The sequence below is a fragment of the Squalius cephalus genome, assembly GCF_949319135.1.
Source record: "Squalius cephalus genome assembly, chromosome: 16".
Lineage (NCBI taxonomy): Eukaryota > Metazoa > Chordata > Actinopteri > Cypriniformes > Leuciscidae > Squalius > Squalius cephalus.
In genome coordinates this window covers 13,107,679-13,128,641 of record NC_137137.1, presented here as the reverse complement: position 1 = coordinate 13,128,641, position 20,963 = coordinate 13,107,679, and the positions used below count along the sequence as shown (strand labels likewise).

At 35.8% G+C, this 20,963-nt stretch overlaps 1 protein-coding gene across 1 annotated transcript; it reads left to right on the top strand.

Annotated features, from left to right (window-relative positions):
- The first annotated feature begins 997 nt into the window (after window positions 1-997).
- Window positions 998-20,782, top strand: slc38a5b (solute carrier family 38 member 5b). The gene is made up of 16 exons (XM_079897097.1): window positions 998-1,166; window positions 10,926-11,061; window positions 12,531-12,600; window positions 12,745-12,860; window positions 13,159-13,232; window positions 14,285-14,377; window positions 14,943-15,024; window positions 15,265-15,347; window positions 16,046-16,104; window positions 16,239-16,355; window positions 16,603-16,682; window positions 17,083-17,183; window positions 17,522-17,646; window positions 18,274-18,418; window positions 19,082-19,185; window positions 19,333-20,782. Exons 2-16 carry the CDS (start codon window positions 11,003-11,005, stop codon window positions 19,435-19,437), a joined length of 1,413 nt encoding a protein of 470 aa, XP_079753223.1. The 5' UTR covers window positions 998-1,166; window positions 10,926-11,002; the 3' UTR covers window positions 19,438-20,782.
- Window positions 20,783-20,963: the final 181 nt, after the last annotated feature.

Sequence of the window (20,963 nt, the reverse complement as noted above, 5' to 3'; positions counted from 1 at the left end):
GTCGCGTTTCTGTAGTTCAATTGAGACATAAGAAAACTACAAATTTGACTTCATTATTTAGTTTTTCTTCGTTTCTGATGTAGCAATGCTTTATGAAATCATGCAACATACTCTTCCTTGTCTGTGGACATCGTTCATTCAAAGCCGGTGCTGGATAAACAGCGAGCGTGAGTGCGACGGTAGGCTGCAGGCGGCGAAATTATTTACGACAGCGGTAATGGACAATTCCGCTTCCAACCTGTAGGGCGACCGAAGAGGAAAAGTTCCTTAGTGTTGCTTTAAAAGTCAGATGGACTTTTATTATGTTTTTTTGGTTCTTTTTTTGTCTTCTCCAGAGATTCTGCTAAACTTTTCCTTTTGTGTTCCCAGGTAGAAAGAAAGTCATACAAATTTGGAACTACATGAGGTTGAGTAAATAATGACAGAATTTTCAATTTGGGGTGAACTGTAGGCTACATTTAGTAAGACAAGGGGGAGAAGAAATTATATAAGAGTGTGAAAAAGAGGATAGGATATAGACAGGGGAAGTAAAGAGAAGACAATCGTTCACTTACAATTTGATTAAACCTAACTTTATTTACCTGTCTTATTTTATGCGGCCAATTCACATGCTATCGGAAATTTCCTACTTCCAGCTTCTGAAGTCGTGATTACAAGCTCATCGCATTCAAATTTTGACTTAAGGTGTTCATGTTCAATTTTTTTAACTAGGAAACTAGTATTTACGATAATTCCAATAGCATGTGAAGGCAGCATTAAGTTTTGTCTTTTTCAGCTCAAAATATGGAGCTTCTTTTGGAGAGGACATTTCATCAATGTGCTGAATAAGAGACAAACAGATGTCAAAGGGTGAAAGAGCCATTGAATGGAATGCTGTTGCCTGCATTAACAGAGTTCAACAGTGACTTTAGTTGTTCATGACATCACAAGTAACTTGAGACGCATTGAGAAGCTCCCTCCCTTTCAGGGTTTTTTCCTCCATGTGCTTCCCACCCTTGCCTCCTGCCTTACTCCCTTCAGTGGAACCACACTGTCCTCTCTCTCTCTCTCTCTCTCTCTCTCTCTTTCTCTATTGGGCTTAAACCTTTTAACAACTGGGATAAAAAGCAACACCTCAACCAAGAAAAGCTCTGCCTTTGAGAAAACATCAACTGCAATTTAAAAGGGTGAGAGAGTCTTTTTTTCTTCTGAGTATCTGTTGTATTGCCTGAGCACATGGGCTATAAAAGCAGACTGCAGTTGACAGGAAAGGCTTAATGGCTTAGGAGAGTTTTGTTAACAAAATTATAGCTTTCATTGTGTTCTATAACTAGCTCTTTTACCGTCATACAATTTGCTCTTTGATTGCAAATAATTGGACTTTTAAAGGGCTTATTTATAACAATTAAGAAAAATTGTCTAGTTAGACAGTTTTAAGATTTGTTGTTACCCTCAATCACCCTACAGTGTGGTAAAGAATATGGCTAAACATGACTGAAGATAATAGCGTGTGTGAGTTGCAAAGGAAAATCTTTTCTGTGCACACTGTACATGACGTTATGCAGGTGTCATATATCCGATCGCAGGACTAATACCTCAAGCCAGATTTAAAAGGCTGCTTGTTGATTTGGATGGACTAGACATAAATGATTCGAAATATAGGTCATATGAACATATTCACATGTCTTTAAAATGTTTTCTGTTGACTGAGAGCAGTGTGCACCCACCCAACATATCTGCAAAAAACAAACAAGTCACTCTTTCTTTGTAAGTTTTTCTGTTTAGAATAGATTGGATGCATGGGATGTTTCTTTTAAGCTGAACCATGACAATGTAAGAAAATAATCTTGATGAACATATAGGTTAAATGTCAGTATATCATGCATTGTTCACATTCTCTTAGTTCTTCAATGTTCCACAAATTCTTCTAGATGTTGCTAGGTGAAAGTGATTATACATAATTCTATTCAGTGATACATTTAAGTAATCTGAGACTAAATTGGGACTATGAAGACCTCAAAATATCCAAACATCCAAAAATTGTTGCGCAACGTGTAAGGGTACACCCTAATGGATTGATTTAGTAAAGGCATTTAAAAAGCAACTAGGTCATGTATTTGGGCAAAGAGACATCAAATGACATTTAACTTTGTAATGTCAGTTTAGTTATTTACTAGCCTCTGGGATATTTGCAAACTTTTCAAAGAAAGATCTTTGAAAACTCTACGAAGTTTGTAGAAATTTGTAATTGTTTTGACATTAGCATCATTAATCAGAATACGCTTTGCTTTCCTACTGTATAGTTTGCGAAAAGCAATGTGTCAAATGACTAGGTTTTCCAAGTAGTATTCATAAAACAGTATAGTTACACAATACCTGGATGTTCACCTGCTGGGACTGTGAATTTTGCATCCCAAAATTGTAATCCCAAATGAGGCCATGGGAACTGTAACTGTGAGCCACTCTTCTCAAGTGCAATTGATAGATAACAAGAACGTGGTTCTTCATGGTTAAATTATACTTGTTAACTCCCAAGTGCATTATTTTTGTGGTTATTATAGTATGTAGCAGTCAGAGGACAATGGATGACAATGGCCATTTTAGATGCATGGTAATGTTTTTATACTACACAACTGCCAGTGCCTACCATAAGAAGTACTTTACCAATGATTGAGAAGTGTATTCCTCAGCAAATTCAGCACATACTCCAAAACTATGTGATTTTAGATGCAGCAACTTTTTAAAAACAAGTTTCAATGTAATTTCCTTATCCGCCATTGGCCAGCCAAGCAGATAGTCCTGCCCTAAACTCATGCCATTTGTTGTGCTAATGTTGATATGTCGGGTTGGTCAGGATGCTCAAACAGAGCAATGTATTGATAGCATGTGACCTTAGTGGTTAAACTTTTCAGTCTTCAAATGGCTTTTTTATAGTATCTGCATATAAAATAATTTTAACATGTTAACTTTAGCTTAAATGTTTATTAATTCTAAAATTGAATTGAATTGATTTTTTTTTTTTTTTGTGAAAGAAATTTACCAGAAAGAACAACAGTTTAATTTTGTGAAGTTTGTGCTGGTGAGAGCGTGACCTAACAATATAATTTTTTTTAAAGCAATTTTAGCTGTTGACTTTAGGTGAAGCACTTCCTGTTGTATTTTAATCTTTGAAGCACGTAAAGTTCTTTGGCTAGAGTGAGAAAAAAACATCACAGATGAATAATCCCACAATATATGTCGACATACCACTGTTATCTGAAAGGAAAAGTAGAGGAAATCATTTATCAGGTGGAAAATGAAAAGGAATGTGTCTAATTTTTTTTAGAGGAGTTTTAAAGGCACAATGTACACACTGATGTTGTGACCCACAAAATTGATAAACCTCAAGTGGTTTCCGTAGCTCTTTTAAACGGATGTCCTGGACATATTGAATATACATGGCCACAGGCGTGGAAATGAGCATGCGGAGAGATCAGCGAGTGCATTGTGTGGTCTGCAACAATGACCAGACCTGGTCTTTTACTTTAACTTCCACTGTTTGAGTCTTTAGGGTTTAAAAGTTAATTCATACTGATGTGGAAAACACGTTCTGTTAGTGGTATTATATATAAAATTTACTACGAGTTCATTTGAGCCTGAATTTTGGCACACATTGGCCCCTGAGCTGAAGGGATCATATTATCTCATGGGAAATACTCTGGAAATTCAAGCAAGGGCAAGTAGACTACACTGATGTGTCTGCCATAAAAAGAGCATTTGAGCACTGTAATACACCTCTAGCCAAGGCCTTAAAATGGATAGCAATAGTGTGAGATGTTGACATACGGGCAGAGGGTCTATAGAGAATGAGAGTGGAACGACAGGAAATGGATGAAGGAATGCGAGTGGAATGGGTGGAGAGATGGTCAAGCTCTGATGGTAAGTGGCTAAAGATAGTACAGACGTTTGGATATGCTAACCTGCCAAATCTTGTCCACAAACTATTTTTGCAACATAATAAATGTGATTTAAAGGTATTTGATCACAGTTTTTTATTAAGTGCTTCTCAGTTGGTTTTGGTTAAGATCCGGATTAGAGTGGGTATTACAATGTAGTACCAACGTAGTATCATACAAGTTAAAAAAAAAAATTATATTATATAATTATAATAAAATGAATGAAAATAAAATAAAAACAATTTTATATTAAATATAAAATAAAATATTTCTATTTACAATATAATATTTACATTATTTTCAAATAAAATACACTAGTGGTGAATTCAGCGCCAATGGGACACTTTTTGCCATTGAGATGACTTGGTAAAGTGTCCCAATCAACCTGAATTCACTACCGTTCAAAAGTTTGGGGTCACAAGATTGATTTATTTTTTTAAAGTCTCTTTTACACTCACTAAGGCTGCATTTATTTGATAAAAAATACAATACAAATATTATTACAATTTAAAATAACTGTTTGAGTATATTTCAAAATGCAATTCATGTGATGGCAAAGTTGCTGATCCTTGTGTCACATGATCTTTCAGAAATCATTCTAACATGCTGATTTGGTGCTCAAGTTACATTTCTTATTATCAATGTTGAAAACGGTTGTGCTGCTGAATATTTTTGTGGAAAAGTTTTTAGGATTCTTTGATAAATAGAGAGTTCAAAAGAACAGCATTTATTTGAAATATAAATATTTCATTGTATCATGACCTGCATAGTTTCTAAAGTAAATTAAAATGTTGATGTTTCGATGATTAACATTTCACTTCACAAAGCACATTTAATTAAAGGCACAGTATGTAAGTTTTCGCAGCTAGAGGTCACTTATTCAAAACAATAGCAAAAGCATAGATTGATGACGCCGTGTATGAGCATGGAATCACGTGGAATCTTCACCTCCACAGCCGATGGACAGGATTGTTTTCATGGATGAGTTAATGTATTAAAGTTTTATTAATGTTACTGTGGTATGAGGCAGGTTCCTGCCGCTCCTTGTGTTTTGTTGTTTGTTTATTTTACGTTTACAGTTACGTTTAACGTTCGCCTGTTATGTTTGATCACTTAAATTCACATTATTTTATTTCATTCTAATGAAATAGCCACAAGTGCTGAATTATAGTTGTCACTTTATTTGACAAATTAAAGTTGTGGGATAACGCAGCGCTGTTTTACTTGGTCAAATCAATCGTCCTAAAAATACATTTGAGTGTGTTGAAAGTTATGCTAAAGTGACTCTGTGCGTTCAAAAAAGTAGAGGGTAGCGCAGATATGACGTCATTAATAGCTAATTTCTCTGGATTTCAACATTGTTGGAAACATTTGGAATACACAAGTCAACAAAATATAACATTGTTCTTTTTGGATATTTTAATCCAAAAATTGTACATATTGTGCAGTATGCATAGTATGTTCACTTTTAATTCAGTATGCATAGTATTTTCATTTGCCTTGTTCTTTTACCATGTTTCGGATAAGGGTCATGTCATGTTCACCAACCATGTAGGCATCTGCCTAATTTGGTTAGCTTCTGCTAAGTTGAATTTTCACCAAAAATACTGCTATAATTGGATGAATCAAGTTGATAAGCCATTTGACTAACTAACCTATTTGTGCATGATTATATGGTTAAATGTTGTGTTTTTGTTTTCCCCAGTCTGAAAGCTGAGAACAGTGTTTTATTTTACTATTCGTAGGAGTAAAGGGTTAAAAGTTATTCAATGTCACAGCGCTCTTTGCTACCTTCCCCCACCTCTTTCTATTTTTTTCTCTTTTTCCCAGCCCCTCAATGTCCCTACTACCCACCCTGCATGTTTTAACTGAGTGCTAAGTTGTTTAAACAAATAACTCAGTGACTCTCTGACAGTTTAGTGGAAAGGTTGTCTGGGCCAAGTAAAATTTTGCATTTAAAATCAGATCCATAGAAGCATTACAAACAGTCATCTAGTGCTGCATTGAGATAAGCTGCCCCAGGTAACAAGTCAATCTGGTCACACTAGTATATTTCACACTTGATCAGGCAGTTATTGGGAGTGGTGTTGGATACATACGAGGTGGTCTTGTTGCAGAGAAGTTCTCTTTCTCCTCTTGTCTGTAGGCAAGCTGCCTTCAGGGTGAAATTCTTGGCGAATACACAAGTGTGACGTTTTGCAGCTGACAAATGTAATTTATAGGGGATTTTTCCATGAAAAGGTTTTTGGTGTTCATTTATAAAAACTTTGCTATGTAGAAATGTTCAAGTTGCTGGTTGATGAAACCATTGAGAAGTGATGAGTTGTGTACTGTTTTAAGAGTAAAGCTGAGCACGTTAACAAACGCTTCCCTTCTGGAATGTTGTCCAGTTGGTTTCAACCTATAGTATACACATGACTCCAATGACTCATGCCACCAGCAATGTAACATGACATATTGGTTATAAAACTCATGCAATACTCTTTGGTTAAATTGGTTTGTGCTATTGGTAACACTTTACTATATATATATTTACTAACTAATCATTTACACAGTTTCTGTCAATTTAATGACAGATATTTTAAACATTAAATAATTAAGACATTAAGAGGTTAAGTAAAATATAATATATAGGCTAATATTGTGCATATATTTAGCGAAAGAGTTTCATTTCTCTAGCGAACTAACAAGCTGTGGACACTGAATGACTTGCCTGAGGTAAATAATGTTACATGACATTGTTTACAAGCTGTTTTATTGACGTCTTTCCACTGTTGAAACACTGATTGAGCGATTACACAAGATATGATACGTTTCAGTAAGTACTGTGTCTTTTAACAAACCTTCAGATGTTCATTCATGTTTATTCTGTAACTGGTGATGATCGCGTTCACTCGCGCTTGGCAGTGCTGCTTGAACTGAGGCACCTATGCACCCACATCTCCCACATGCGAGTGTGGCTGGCAAGCATACATACGGGCCTCAACTGGGCCAACTATGGCACAAATGGCCCTGTTCTGGCAGTGGCAAAGGTCATGTGGGCCACATTTGGGCCATACACAGCAAGTCACAACTCACACTAAAACCGGCTTGATGTGTGTGGGCCAGACACGGCCCATATGACCTTTGCCGCTCCCAGAACTGAGATTCCCAGATGAGGCCTGCATATCTGGGCAGTGATCTGTCATGCCAAAGAGCTTCAAAAAAGCATTTATTGTTTTAATTTCGTGATATTTTTAATAATTAACAGAATTTGTTAGATTACATTTTGTTTCTTATCGAAAGCAAAACGCAGAGCTTATTGCGATTATTGGTGGTGGTTAATGGTGGTTAGGTTACAACGCTGTATTCATTGTGTACACATAAGGCCACATTTACACAGCCGGGTATTTAGAGAAACGAATATTTCCCCCCCTCCATTTTCAATAATAACATTGTGCACACAACATCCTTTTCAAAAAAGTTGTCATTTACATCAACCCGCATAAATACGCCGTCAAGCGCCATAACTATGCCAAAACTATGGGCAGCAGTGTAGGGAGAAGGATAAAGCCATGCAAGCCAATCAGAACTGTAAACATAGGGCGCTCACATGACGTAAAGCATTTTCAGGCGCATAATGTGACGTTTGAGAACCTGAAACCCTGTTTCTCCCAGTTGACACGGCAACACATAACCGCCGTTATCAGAAATCTCCACTTTGGCCGGAGTTTTTAGAAATAATAGTTTTCTGTAATAAAAACTGGGTTTTCGTGTAAATGAGAGGCCACACCGCAGGGAAATATCTATAATAAGACGCACGAAAATTCACGGGACGCATACGTGTACCGTTACACCCCTAATTATATTCAATCAAATGTCAAGGAAGAAAAATTTGTTTTGTGACATAAGGTAAAGTGAGGTCAACCTCAACAATGGGCTGGGCGGGGCAGTAGTTCATAATGTATTAATAATGTGAACTAATTGAACCTTAAATTGTTGTTTTATATAGAATCAGAAGATCAAGCTACGTCACCAATGCTATATTTGAAAACTGCATATTTTGTTAAGTATTATTTATAGACTATAGACCTTATGTAGCCCCGCCCCTTTTCAGCGCTGCGCTCGTTGTCTTTTGACTTCCGGTCTGTATTTTCACAGCGATCTTGAGTATTTATGAATGAACGGCTCGTTTTAAAATCTTCCCGGTCTACTGGCATTTGTTAAGACATCTGCTTTAAACATTACAATCCTCATGATAACTTTCGTTAACGTTACATTAAGTAAATCCACTTCAAAAGCTAATTACTCCTGGACAGCAATGCCATAGAAATATAACAGAGCGACCGCAAAAACGGAAGTTCAAAGACAATATTAGATGGCGGCGCCCTCGTTTCTCTGGCGCATAAGGTCTATATTTATGAATATTTTGAATTAGCTCTTATTTTTATATTTTCAGATTTCATTTTATTTTTAGTTAAAGATTTTTATTTTAGCTTTAATTTATTTTATATATTAAAACTTAATGCAACAATAAATATTTTCCATTTAGGTTATTCATCTAATATTTTATTTATAGCTTTATTTTAATGTATGAAAACAGTTTTGAAATGTTTTACTAACAATAACAACAGTGATTGTTTATGATGTACTTTAATTGTACATTTACATTGAACATTATTTATCACTAAAATTTCTGTCGAATTATCAGGATTTGGATTACAGATAAATTGTTGATGCCTTTATTCATATAAGTGCTCAGGCTTTTAAACTTATGTTAAAGTTATTCAGTACTGTACAATTTATTCTTTATTTAATTAATGACTAGTATGAAAAAAACATGTAAGTCTTTTAGTATAGTGAGTTTAAACAAGAAATAATGATTATGAGCTTATGAGGAAATGCTTTCTACAAGACGCTTCCACAAGGCTTTATTATTGTTTAATTTTGTGCCTACAGGCATACATCAACATTAAGAGTGTGCAATTCTGCACTCCAGCCTTCAGATACTTATAACAAAATTACCAGAATTACCATTCAGCCTGATGGGTCAGACACTTTAATGACTTTTACCGTACAGTGTGGAATTCTGCCAGGCCACAGTACAAAAGGTCAACATCTCAGGCTGGCAACTGAATGCTAAATCATGGAAACAATATATATTGTCAATCCAGTAGTCAGATGAGGCTAATAAGAGTCACTTTTAGAAGAGTTGTGTCGCTTTTATATTCTCTCGGTTGTGTATGCTAATTGCCTTATAAAATAAAAATAAAATAATTTTCAGAGTTATAATTTATTCTTATTTAATTTTGAATGATGTAAAGTCATATTTATTTTTTGTATATTCATAATATTCTAATTTCATAACATCTCCTAAAATCTCAGTTACTCCAGAGTTTCTCTAGTAGCATATTTTATTTTTTTAAAATCAGCCCTTAAACATTAACATCAGAATTTAAACATTCTTTGCTGTGTGTGAGTAAAAGACCAAGGCGTGAATCGCCATGTGCTGCCTGGCAGTATGTATGTACAACAAATCTTATCAATTTTTTGAGTGTACAAGGTTGTGTTCGGAAAGCAGTTCAGGAACCACAGCTGGCAGGAGCTGCTGGAAAACTTCCAAACCTCCGAAGCTTGAGCCACGTATTCAAACTTGTGGGCTGAATGTGACTGTGAATTTCATATCCAACAGCAATTCACCTTGTTGCTTCTTCCCACAGCATTTCACAGGGTCTCATAAACAGACTGATCTCATATTTGTTTACATATTTTTGATAGATTCACCCTGGCATTGGAGAGAGATTTTTCCATTTACACATTTACACATTTGAGACACTGTGCGATAATTCGCATACACACGGCAAGAAACATTCTCAGTAGAGCTGTTTGAGTCACATGCTGTTATTTTTGTGAGTATGTGACCATTATTCCTGCCATATGGAATAGATCCCACTGATTTCAACATCTGAACCATCAGTAGTCTGCAAGCCTCTACTGAATTAATGTATAACATGATGGCCCGACTGATGTCTGTCATAATAATGGAAAATTTATAAAAAATCAATGATACTAAAGTAACACTCATTCCCACCCTTTCTAAAAGTTGCTAAAAGACAGAATGCCAAAGGTAGCGTCTCTCCAGAGGCAGTTCCAGCCACTGTTGTCAGTCAGTAAAGATTGGAATTTGGGATGAGTGTCATAAACAAAAAGTATACTAATCTTCCAGAGTTTCGATGTACACAATGGCTGTAGTTACGTAATGACGTAACAAACGTAAACGCAAACGTTTTACGTAAAAAAGAGCGCACAAGTTTTTTAAGTCAAACATTAATTCCAGAGCTCTTCGTTCATCAATGAATTTACGCACACAGAGAACGGCATGTTGTACCAGAACAATAGTTTGCCCAGAAGTGTAGTTTTGCCACATCAGTTCTTAAAAAATGTGCTCTCTCAGAAGCTGTTTCTTTATAAATGATCATTTACACATGCAGTTGAAAAGGCAATCCAAAATAAACCTAGAATTACAGAATTCCTGGCACTCTTGTGCTCTCTTGGGCTCTATTTTTTCTTCTTGAAACATGAGTCCCTCTAGAACCAGTCACAATAGAGGTGGTGAGAAATGGACACATGGACCTCATGTTTCCTGGACCTTCAGCTACATCTTGACAGTTCTCACAGTTTCTCATAGTATAACTTTCAGGAATATTATGGATTAAGAGTCTAAACAAAAGACAGGATGTGAAGACGGAGTCAAAGAGGGCATATAACAGTCTTCAGGTGGCTGCTCTAAAGTAGCTCTGTGGTTGCTTCAAAGTCGTTGTAAATGTTGTGCAATATCGGCTAGAATAGACATCTGTACAACCAGCTAAGAGACTGTTTTGATTGTGTGCTTTGGTTCTGTGTAAATGATGCAGCATTCTTTGTTGTTATCATAACAGTGTACTATTACTGTTCAATAGTTTGGGGTCAGTAAGATAAAAAATATTGCTGCTTCAGATGCCTTATATGAGATATACATTTTTTTTCTTGCAGATCTACTTTAGAGAAAACCCTTCACTCCTCACTTCACAAGTGCTGCTCAAAAGAGAAAAAGAAAGAAACTATACATCATGGAACTTCAGAAACTAACAAACGGTCACCACCGTGACTTTCAACATCTCGAGGAAGGGTACGTGTCATTTATTAGTAGTGATTTGGCTTCTAAAACAGAATTATACTCTTGTCTCTAAATCTGTCACTGTGTCTATTTTCTGTTGCCTTGCAGATGCATGCTAAAAGCAAAGCAAACACACTAGTCAGTTGCTTCACCATCTCTAGAAAAACACCACAGTCAAAAGCAAAGTTACATTTATTTTTAAGTGAATATTTGGGTGAACTTAAAATGAACCTAAATGGAAAATGTGAGCATTGCAACATCGCTGAAATATTTTTTTTTCCAGGGAGTGAGAAATTTAGCAGCACATCACAACATAGCCTTCACCTCATTAGCACACAAAAATAACCTTGGATTTATGGTCACATTAATGCATTCCATACAGGTTGAACAAATCAGTGTTAACTGTTAAACAACAATATAATCAATGATATCATCCTTGACATATTTTATTATTACATGTAAACACTATGATAAACTTGGCCTGGGTTATTTAGTTATCAGGTGCATCTCTTTGTGTCATTTTAATGGCTGTCTTGTAAGGCAAAAGGCATAAAACTTAATTTTATTAACCTGAGCCCCATGCGGCTTTGCTACTGTAAACCCTAACGCTCAAAATAATGAATTGGTTTGAGTAGGACAAACTTAAATTAAACTAATTAGTTCAGTCAAATTAACTTTTATGAGTATTTAGCACTTTCTTTTTCTTTCAAGTTCACAGAACTGATATATTTTAAGTAAACTGAACTTTTTCATTGTTTTGAGTTTTATGAAATGATTTATTTTAATTTAAACAAACTTAAGTTTAACTGAAACGGCTGAGATGTCTATTTCCCAGCATGCTTTGCCGATGGCACTTAAATGGGAGAGTAAATGCTAAAATTAAGTGTAATATAATGGGTTTTATTTTTGTGCAAGATTAATGTTAAGTGGGAGATTGAGTATTGATTAATGTTTTGTTATGCTAATTTAGAAGAATTTCTGTTAATGTTGGTTTTAGGATATTTACCATCATGGTGACAAGTGGTGCATGCGGCTTGATTAGGGAGCAAATAAAATCTTTATATTGTTTTACTCATGCAGCAAGTGCTGTATAACATACTATTGTTAGCATGATAACATAATAGTATGTTAGCAAACTATCTTGTTAAAACTATAAGTTAATTTTAATGAAAGTGTTCACATTGAGATTACATGAAGGTATTAAGTTAAATGTATGAAATAGTGTACTCTGATTTTAATTGTTCTTAACTTGAAATGTTTAAGTACAAACTTAAAATCTGCCAGTTCTGCTTACTTAAACTTTGAATTTCAAAACGTAAAAAAATTGAGGCAATCGATTGCCTTACATTTTTTGAGTTCTGCTAACTTATTCGGGTTTACAGCTTACACAGTTCATTTGACTTGTTAATTTTGATGCGTCACAATTAAGTATCTGGTAATTGTTGCATTTCTAAAATGTTACATTTGTCTATTTGTTTTAGAGAGTCACCTGAACGAGAGGAGTTTTTACCACACAAGAGTGATGGAGGAAAACCCCCTCAGTTTACAGATGTGAGTGCAGAAATAAAAATCCCATTCCATTCAGCTCATATTAATAAAGCATCCAACCATTCAACTATTTTCATCAGTTATTTCCATGGTCTCTTTTGCCACTTGCTTTCCCTCTTATTGTCTCTGTGTCTTTTTTTCTGCTAGTTTGAAGGAAAGACATCATTTGGAATGTCTGTCTTCAACCTTAGCAATGCCATCATGGGTAGTGGGATTCTGGGACTGTCCTATGCCATGTCCAACACTGGTATCATCCTCTTTCTGTGAGTATCCCAAATTGCACCTCAGGTTCACAACTAAACACAACGTCAATGCCCTGGAGGTCTGCAGAGTAGGTAGTTGTATGACATTTCTAACCATTTGTATGATCAGTAACTAATTATCTAAAGAACATACAATACTTCGATTGCTTACTTTCTTCATTTTAAATGCACATCTTCAAGTATGTAGAGAATTTACATGAGATAAAAAACTTTTTTTTCATGTTCTTGTGTCATGTATTGATGTGACAGACATTCATTTACTTGTTTATGTTTCATGTTTTCTGCTTTTTTTTAACAGGGTCTTGTTGACCTGCATTGCTGTCTTATCAACATACTCTGTCCATCTTCTGCTGAGGAGCGCAGGGGTTGTGGGTACGACCAATTCAGAAGTTTTCGTGTTCATGTTAAAGGATTAGTTCACTTCAGAATTAAAATTTCCTGATCATTTTTCTCACCCCCATGTCATCCAAGATGTTTATGTCTTTCTTTCTTCAGTCGAAAAGAAATTAAGGTTTTTGAGGGAAACATTCCAGGATTTTTCTCCATAAAGTGGACTTCAACAGGAACCAACATGTTGAAGGTCCAAACTGCAGTTTTAATGCAGTTTTAATTCCATCTGAGGAATAAGGGTCTTATCCAGTGAAACAATCTGCCATTTTCTAAAAAAAGAAAAATGTATATACTTTTTAACCACAAATGCTCATCTTGCACTTGCTCTGCAATGCGCCACACATTACGTAATCACGTTGGAAAGGTCACGCTTGTTTCCGGTATGTAAAAAGTATATACATTTTTCTTTCGCCCTACCCTAAAGGTAGGGTAGGGCGAAAAACTCCATCTCATTTTCTCCTCCAACTTCAAAATTGTCCTACATCGAAACTGCAATTTGGACCTTCAACCCATTGGTTCCCGTTGGAGTCCACTATAAGGAGAAAAATCCTGGAATATCATACTGAAAAACCTTCATTTATTTTTGACCGAAGAAAGAAAGGCATAAACATATTGGATGACATGGAGGTGAGTAAAAAAAGAGACAACTGCTCATGACACCAAGACTTAAATACTTCTGTTTAGCATTATTTTCTAACTGAAAACAGTATTTTCCATTATAAGTCATATTAACTGTACACTGCACAACTTATTGAGTGAACATTTAAAAAAAAAAATCAATTAAATAAAAAAATGTAATTTAAATTTCAGAATGTCTCAGTATTTATCACGTCACACTTTTAATTTAATGACAATGAAGAATTATTGATTGAATGAAAGCTTTCAATCTAAAGCTTTTTGATTATTTCCCGGTTGTAATAAGATTTTAAATGCAGTATTTTCAATGTGGTGTCAGACTTTTGGACCCCACTACATATGAGATTTGCGTTAGTTCATCAGGCATTAATCACTAACCTGTAATATTGTCTTTACAGGTATTCGTGCCTATGAACAACTGGGTAAACGAGCGTTTGGACACCCGGGAAAAATACTGGCAGCTCTTGTCATAACATTACACAACATTGGTGGTAAGTTGGAGTTTTGGCTTGGTTCTGATCTCATTTCCAAACTCCTTTTTATCTCTGTATCTTTTCTCTGACTTTTTCCTTAAGCGGTCCAGTTATACTGATTATAAGTTATAATTATCCATTAGATTGAAATAGTATCTCTCTATTATTTGTTCTGTTAGTAGGATTGAATAAAAACCATAAAATGTATATTCATAAAGGCTTTTAAAGTATTATAAAGCCTTTAAAAATACAGTGATGTGATTTAGGAGCAGTCCCTGAGTCTCATGAGGAATAATATGTTGCGCATAGAATGTTAGCAGGACTATGTTACATAACCTTCCCTCTCAGACTAACAAATGTTTTGTCCTGCCAGCAGTAATGTAATACATTTGTTATGCTTTTGGCTCTCTAAACTTGGAAAGAGTCACATCTTCTACAGTATAAAATGTTGCAGTGCAAAACTCCTTAATTTTTCGTTAAATATTGCTATGTGTTAACAATTATAAAATATGTACATCTGCCATTTAGATGGGTGTCAGTACAACCAAACTGTGTCTGATGTGTCTCTCTGTCTTTCTTTCAGCAATGTCTAGCTACCTCTTCATTGTGAAGTATGAATTACCTCTGGTTATTCAGGCTTTCCTTGGCCTTCAGCACAGCAGTGGGTGAGAAACACAATAATCTGTTTCTCCCCGTGTTCTCCTAATGAGTCTAATTTAATCTAGCCAAGAATTAGATCAAATGTTTGGGTCATCCAAGGTAACTTTGCATTCCTACCTCAGAGCAATCCAAATCCTCCAACTGTTGTTGAAATACATAAACCTTGCAGCGTTCCTTGCAGTAGGTGAGTAGGCTGCCTTATTCTTTCTCTCTCTCTCTTTTTTTAATTTTTTTTTTGCTTATAGTGAGTGGTTCCTGAATGGCAACTATCTGATCGTCATTGTGTCCATTTGCGTCATCTTGCCACTTGCCCTGATGAAACAGCTTGGTAAGCCATTTTGCTTTGTACTGGTTGTGAATTCATCCTCTTCTCATCCTTTCTATTTGCTTGTCACATTGCCAGTTTTCATAATATTCTCCTCCTCTCACTTGTAAAACACAATCTGCTTTACTCACACACACATTTGAAAGAGTCCATGGCCTTTTCTGTAGAGTCCTGCAGTATATCCAGACTGATTTTTATGATGTCTTAAAGAAAATTTTTTGTCTGGTTTAGATTTTTTTTTTTTTTTCAAGTTTTGAAATCTACAGATCTAATTTGAGAGCACTGATTTGTAACCCAAAACAAATCGAAACAAACTGTTGCTAGAATCAAGTCAAGCCAAATTAAAGGTGCAGTAAGCGATTTGAGAAAAGCTGTTGGATCGGATCGAGCACCAAAACACACTTGTAGCCTATCAGCATTAAGGGGCGTATACACTCATTAGGGGGGAGGTACCCGTGTTGCATAGCGTGTTTGTGAGTTTGGGGGTGGAGCTATCAAGATAGGGGTGTGATCCTTTTGGGTAGGGGCGTGTTTGTTTTGGTGATTTCAAATATCAACAGCATTTCTCAGAAATCGGTTACTGCACCTTTAATTTGTATAGCGCTTTTCAAAATACACATTGCTTCAAAATCATGATGTTAATGTTTAAATATATCTTCGTATCTTCAAGCCTTAATAATAATGTATGTTGTTTGTTGCAGGGTACCTGGGCTACACCAGTGGGTTCTCTCTGACATGTATGGTTTTCTTCCTGATCTCAGTAAGTGTTGATTACTTGATGCTGTGGTCTGTGTGTGGTCTTTGGAGAAAAGATCAAAAGATAACTCAAAACCTCTCTGGTTTAACTCTATCTTTTCAACTATTTATAACTTATTTTATGTTTGTGTTTCCTAGGTCATCTACAAGAAGTTCAATATCCCGTGTCCTTTCGATGGTTTTACCAACCACACTGCTGAAAACATATCTTTTGATGGTGAATGTGAAGCTAAATACTTCACCATCAACCAGCAGGTTAGGAAGGGTCTTCATCATTGCAAGAATTTATTCAGGAAGTATCATTTATAACCCTTTATGACCTGCACCCCAGATCGACAAGCTATTGTCATTATAGCTCTGAACAGACAGGAAATGCTCAGTGGAAATACTGTTACCACGCAACTAGTTCTTTCAGTATGATGACATATGTGTGAGGCTGCCTCACTGCATGAGATCAGACACGGCTTTATGTAATTTTTTATTTACTCTGTTTGTCTTGCAGACAGCCTACACGGTTCCCATCTTGGCCTTCGCTTTTGTATGCCACCCTGAGGTGCTGCCGATCTACACTGAGCTGCGCAAGTACGTTAAGAACGCACATGCTCTCTGAAAGATCATGTGACATTGAATACTGGAGTAATGATGCTGAAAATTCAGCTTTACCATCACAGGAATACATTACATTTTAAAATATATCACAACAGAAAACAGTTCAATTGTACACATTTTAAATTGTAGTTATATATAGCACAATATTGCTGTGTTTTGATTTAAATAAATGTCTTGGTGAGCGTAAGAGACTTCCTTTAAAAACATTAAGAATCTGACTGAACCCAAACTTTTAAACAGTAGTGTGTGTGTTATATACATAGATAAATACATATATATATGAATTATAATATGTCTGTATTTCTTTGTTCCAAGAAGGGAAACATGAGTCAAAAGTAAATCTCCTTTATTATTGTTGTTTTGACACTTTTAGTCCCACAAAGAGACGCATGCAGGCCATTGCCAACGTGTCCATCCTGGGGATGTTTGTCATGTATCTGCTCACTGCCATCTTTGGCTACCTCACCTTTTATTGTAAGCGCTTTGGATTTTAAAATAAAAATTATGTTCAATGCTGCATGCCAGCCAAAAAATTTACCCTAATGTACCCTTTCAGTTGCTATCCATACGATACTACCACAAAGACAATCATTTCTTCTATTAAAAGAAAAGGAAATGTAATCATTGGAAATTATTGTGTTTTAACAATATGACTTTAGAGGTGAGGCATCACTGATGCTATCTGATCACAGGCCATACTTAATAATACATTTGTGGTTTAGCTTGTTGAATAGAACCTACATCTATTCATGTGTGCAAGTAATTTAAGCACAGTCTGAAAATAGTAGTTAATCTCAAAATATCTCTCTCAGTAAACACAGAGGCAGAACTTCTACACACCTACAGCAAGGTGGATCCTCTGGACACGCTCATCCTGTGTGTGCGTGTGGCCGTGCTGGTGGCCGTGACTCTGACTGTTCCCGTTGTGCTCTTCCCGGTAATGAGACCCTTTATTGAATGCGGTTATATGGTGATATCTGACTAGCTTTCCTGCTTTTATATTTCTAAGATAAAACTATGTTGTCGGATATTGTCAAAAGTTGATACTCCATCCAAAAATGAAAATTCTCTCATCATTTATTCACCATCATGCTGTCTCGGATGTATATGACTTTCTTGCTTTAGATGAACCGAAACAGATTTTTTTTTTTTTAAATAATCCATCTCTCTGAGTCCATATACGGGATCTTTAAAACCCACACAAAGTAAACCATGACAACCCCAGTTGATGTTCCTTACTTTCACTTCAGAAGACACTGATTCATCAACTGGGGTCTTATGGATTACCGTCATGTTCACTTTGTGTGGTTTTTGAAGCGTCAACTTTGGGGTTCCTATACACTTGCATTATATGGACTCTCAGATATTGATTATTTTTCTAAAAATGTTTGTTTCTGTTCATCAGAAGAAAGAAAGCCATATAAATCTGGGACGACATGAGGGTGAGTAAAAGATGAGAACATTTTTGATATTTTGGGTGGAGTATCCCTTTGTTGAGTTTTTTTAATGTAGGACAGATGTGTTAATTATTTTGATTTCTTTGACGTATTCTTTTTTTTTTTAGATTCGCAGAGCACTTCTTCAGCTTCTGTTCCCTGATAAGCCCTTCCATTGGGTGCGTCACATCTCTATTGCATTGTGTCTCCTTTTTGTTGTCAATCTGCTCGTCATTTTTGTGCCCAACATTCGTGACATTTTCGGCATCATCGGTGAGTAAATAAAGAAAATTTAAATGTGCACCTAAAGAGAATACTAGTGCAATGCAGCAAAATAACATTATTGTAGCTTTAGTTTAGTTGCATGATAATCTAATAAGCATAAAAATACATATCACTCACAAATATTGGGTAGAATAATCCATTTGTAAAAAACAAATATATTAAATAAATTAATGTTAATTTATAATATTGCTCTGTTCGTTAACAGCTATAAATGGTTAGATAAGACATCACAATTCAGCATTCAGATATTACAATGATGTCATCAGGGTTACAATGATGTCATCACTGCTGCATTTTGAATGCTGGGGATTCTATCATTGTATGTCAATGGTCAAATTAAAGGTGCGGTCACATTTACTGTTGTTCGATGAATTTTCATGGTTGAAATCCAGTTATTTCAATAAGAATCCACACGATTGTGAATTTTGTGTGAGGAAGAAAGATTTTTCTGTGAAGATTTCGCCACAGGTTTAGGCTGGTCACGCGGATTCGCCGCCTTGACCAATGGAAGGTTTATGAAGGTGAATGGTTTAAAAGTGACTCCTGTGTGAGACAATAGTCAATGGAACTTGTTGGACCGAAGTTTTGCTAATGTGACCTCACCTTAAGCTTAAACTTCCTTTATTCATTTATTTTTTGTTCATTTCATAGGTGCAACCTCTGCTCCAAGCTTGATCTTCATCCTCCCGGGTCTTTTTTACATCCGAATCGTTTCCACCGAGCAAGAGCCAATGAACTCAAGACCAAAAATTCAGGCAAGTCTCAAACTTTCCCTATTTTGAATCAATGTGGTGTACAAATAAATCAAAAGAGAATTTGATTTAATGTACACATTACGGTTAACTGAGAGTCAGATGTTCTTAGTCATCAAAAGTATCTTCTCTCGTTCTTTTGTTTTTCAGGCTGCCTGCTTCACTGCTCTAGGCTTCATCTTTATGAGCATGAGCTTGACGTTCATCGCACTGGATTGGGTCTACGGAGAGAATCGAAGTGGAGGAGGTCACTGATCTTCAACCACAAAACTGTAAGGGTCCAAAAAGCCTTTGAGGAACATCACCACCCCTTCTCTCTCCTGAATGTGAGAGAATCCAAAACATCACTTAGGCTGGACCCAACTCACCTCAGATCTGTTATCCCGCTGAGTAAGGAAAAGGACTGATGTCCTGCCATCTTTAAAATTAAAATGGATACATCCTATGATGTTTCATAGTGGAGGATTTCTGGGGGACACAGAAATGTCATGCCATTTTGAAGCTGTTTCTACATTCATAACGATAAATTATGTTTGTGTTGTAGATGGAATCCTGCTATATAGCTTTAAAATAACGCTAAAAGATACAGCACATGCCAAAATAAATGACTAGAGGGGTTTGTTTTATTGTCTGATGGAGACAATGTCATCTGACCTACCATCAGACCTATCATCTGGTCTTTTGTCCCATCAAATGCAAGCCATAGACTCAGAGTGCAATACTTAGGAAATTGAAACACATTTTCCTTCTTTAGTTTGTTCATCCAAAAATGTTGCTTATGATAAGAAAATTCAACATCATCTCAGAATGGCTGCAGACCTGAACTGAATCTGTCTGCGTCATCTTTTTTTTTTTTTTTTTTCTTATCCGAGAATCAAATTTCTGAAATTCAAGTTCAGAAAAAAAAAATCATTTAAGATACAAATTTGTCATGAAATATTGTGTGATAAAAACTTCACTACAATTAAAAAGACAATCAGCCTTATACTATTTCAGTTTTTTTTTCCTGCTGCATATCATTTACTTTGTCAAACAAATGTAAGGTACGTACAGTTACAATATTTCGTGGTGCAGTGGGGTGGAATGCCATCTGTTGTTTCAGTTGAGGAACAGGTGGATAACTACAATGAAGGTGCTTACATTGCTTACATCACTGTGATGCATCTAATGCAAACAAAACCTAACCTGTGAATTCATTGATTCATGCCATACTCCCATCGATCGGTCACAATCTAACAACATGTATCATACATTGTCCAACCCATCTATAATTACCTTTCTTTCAGTTTTCATTCAGAGAAATGGATGTAAAAGTAAAGTGTCCCCCCTAATTACACAAATTGGAGAAAATATTTATAATTTATAAAAAAAATGTTTTAAAGTTGTGCAGTGGGACCCAAAAGTTCACACTGAAAATAGAAAATCCATAAGGAAAATTTGGGATTTAAAATCCTGTATTCTGTAAATAAAGTTTTAGAATTACTATTTTTTAAAGTTTTTACACATGCAAAAACACCAACAATTGCCAAAAGCCTTTAAAACTTTAAACAATGAAAAGCGAAATGCCTTTGCATGTCATTAAATTACATCTTTTCCTCCCGATCCTCTGTAGACAATAAAATACTTAGTGATTTCATGGCAGACCTACTCACAGTGTGCACTCCTGACCATCGCTAAGACCATTAAAAGGATAGCAGTCCCCCTCCTCTTCAAGTTCCCATCCTGCAATGCCTATTTATTCTGTTTTAGGAGAAATAAATACATCGTTTCCATGACCGTGT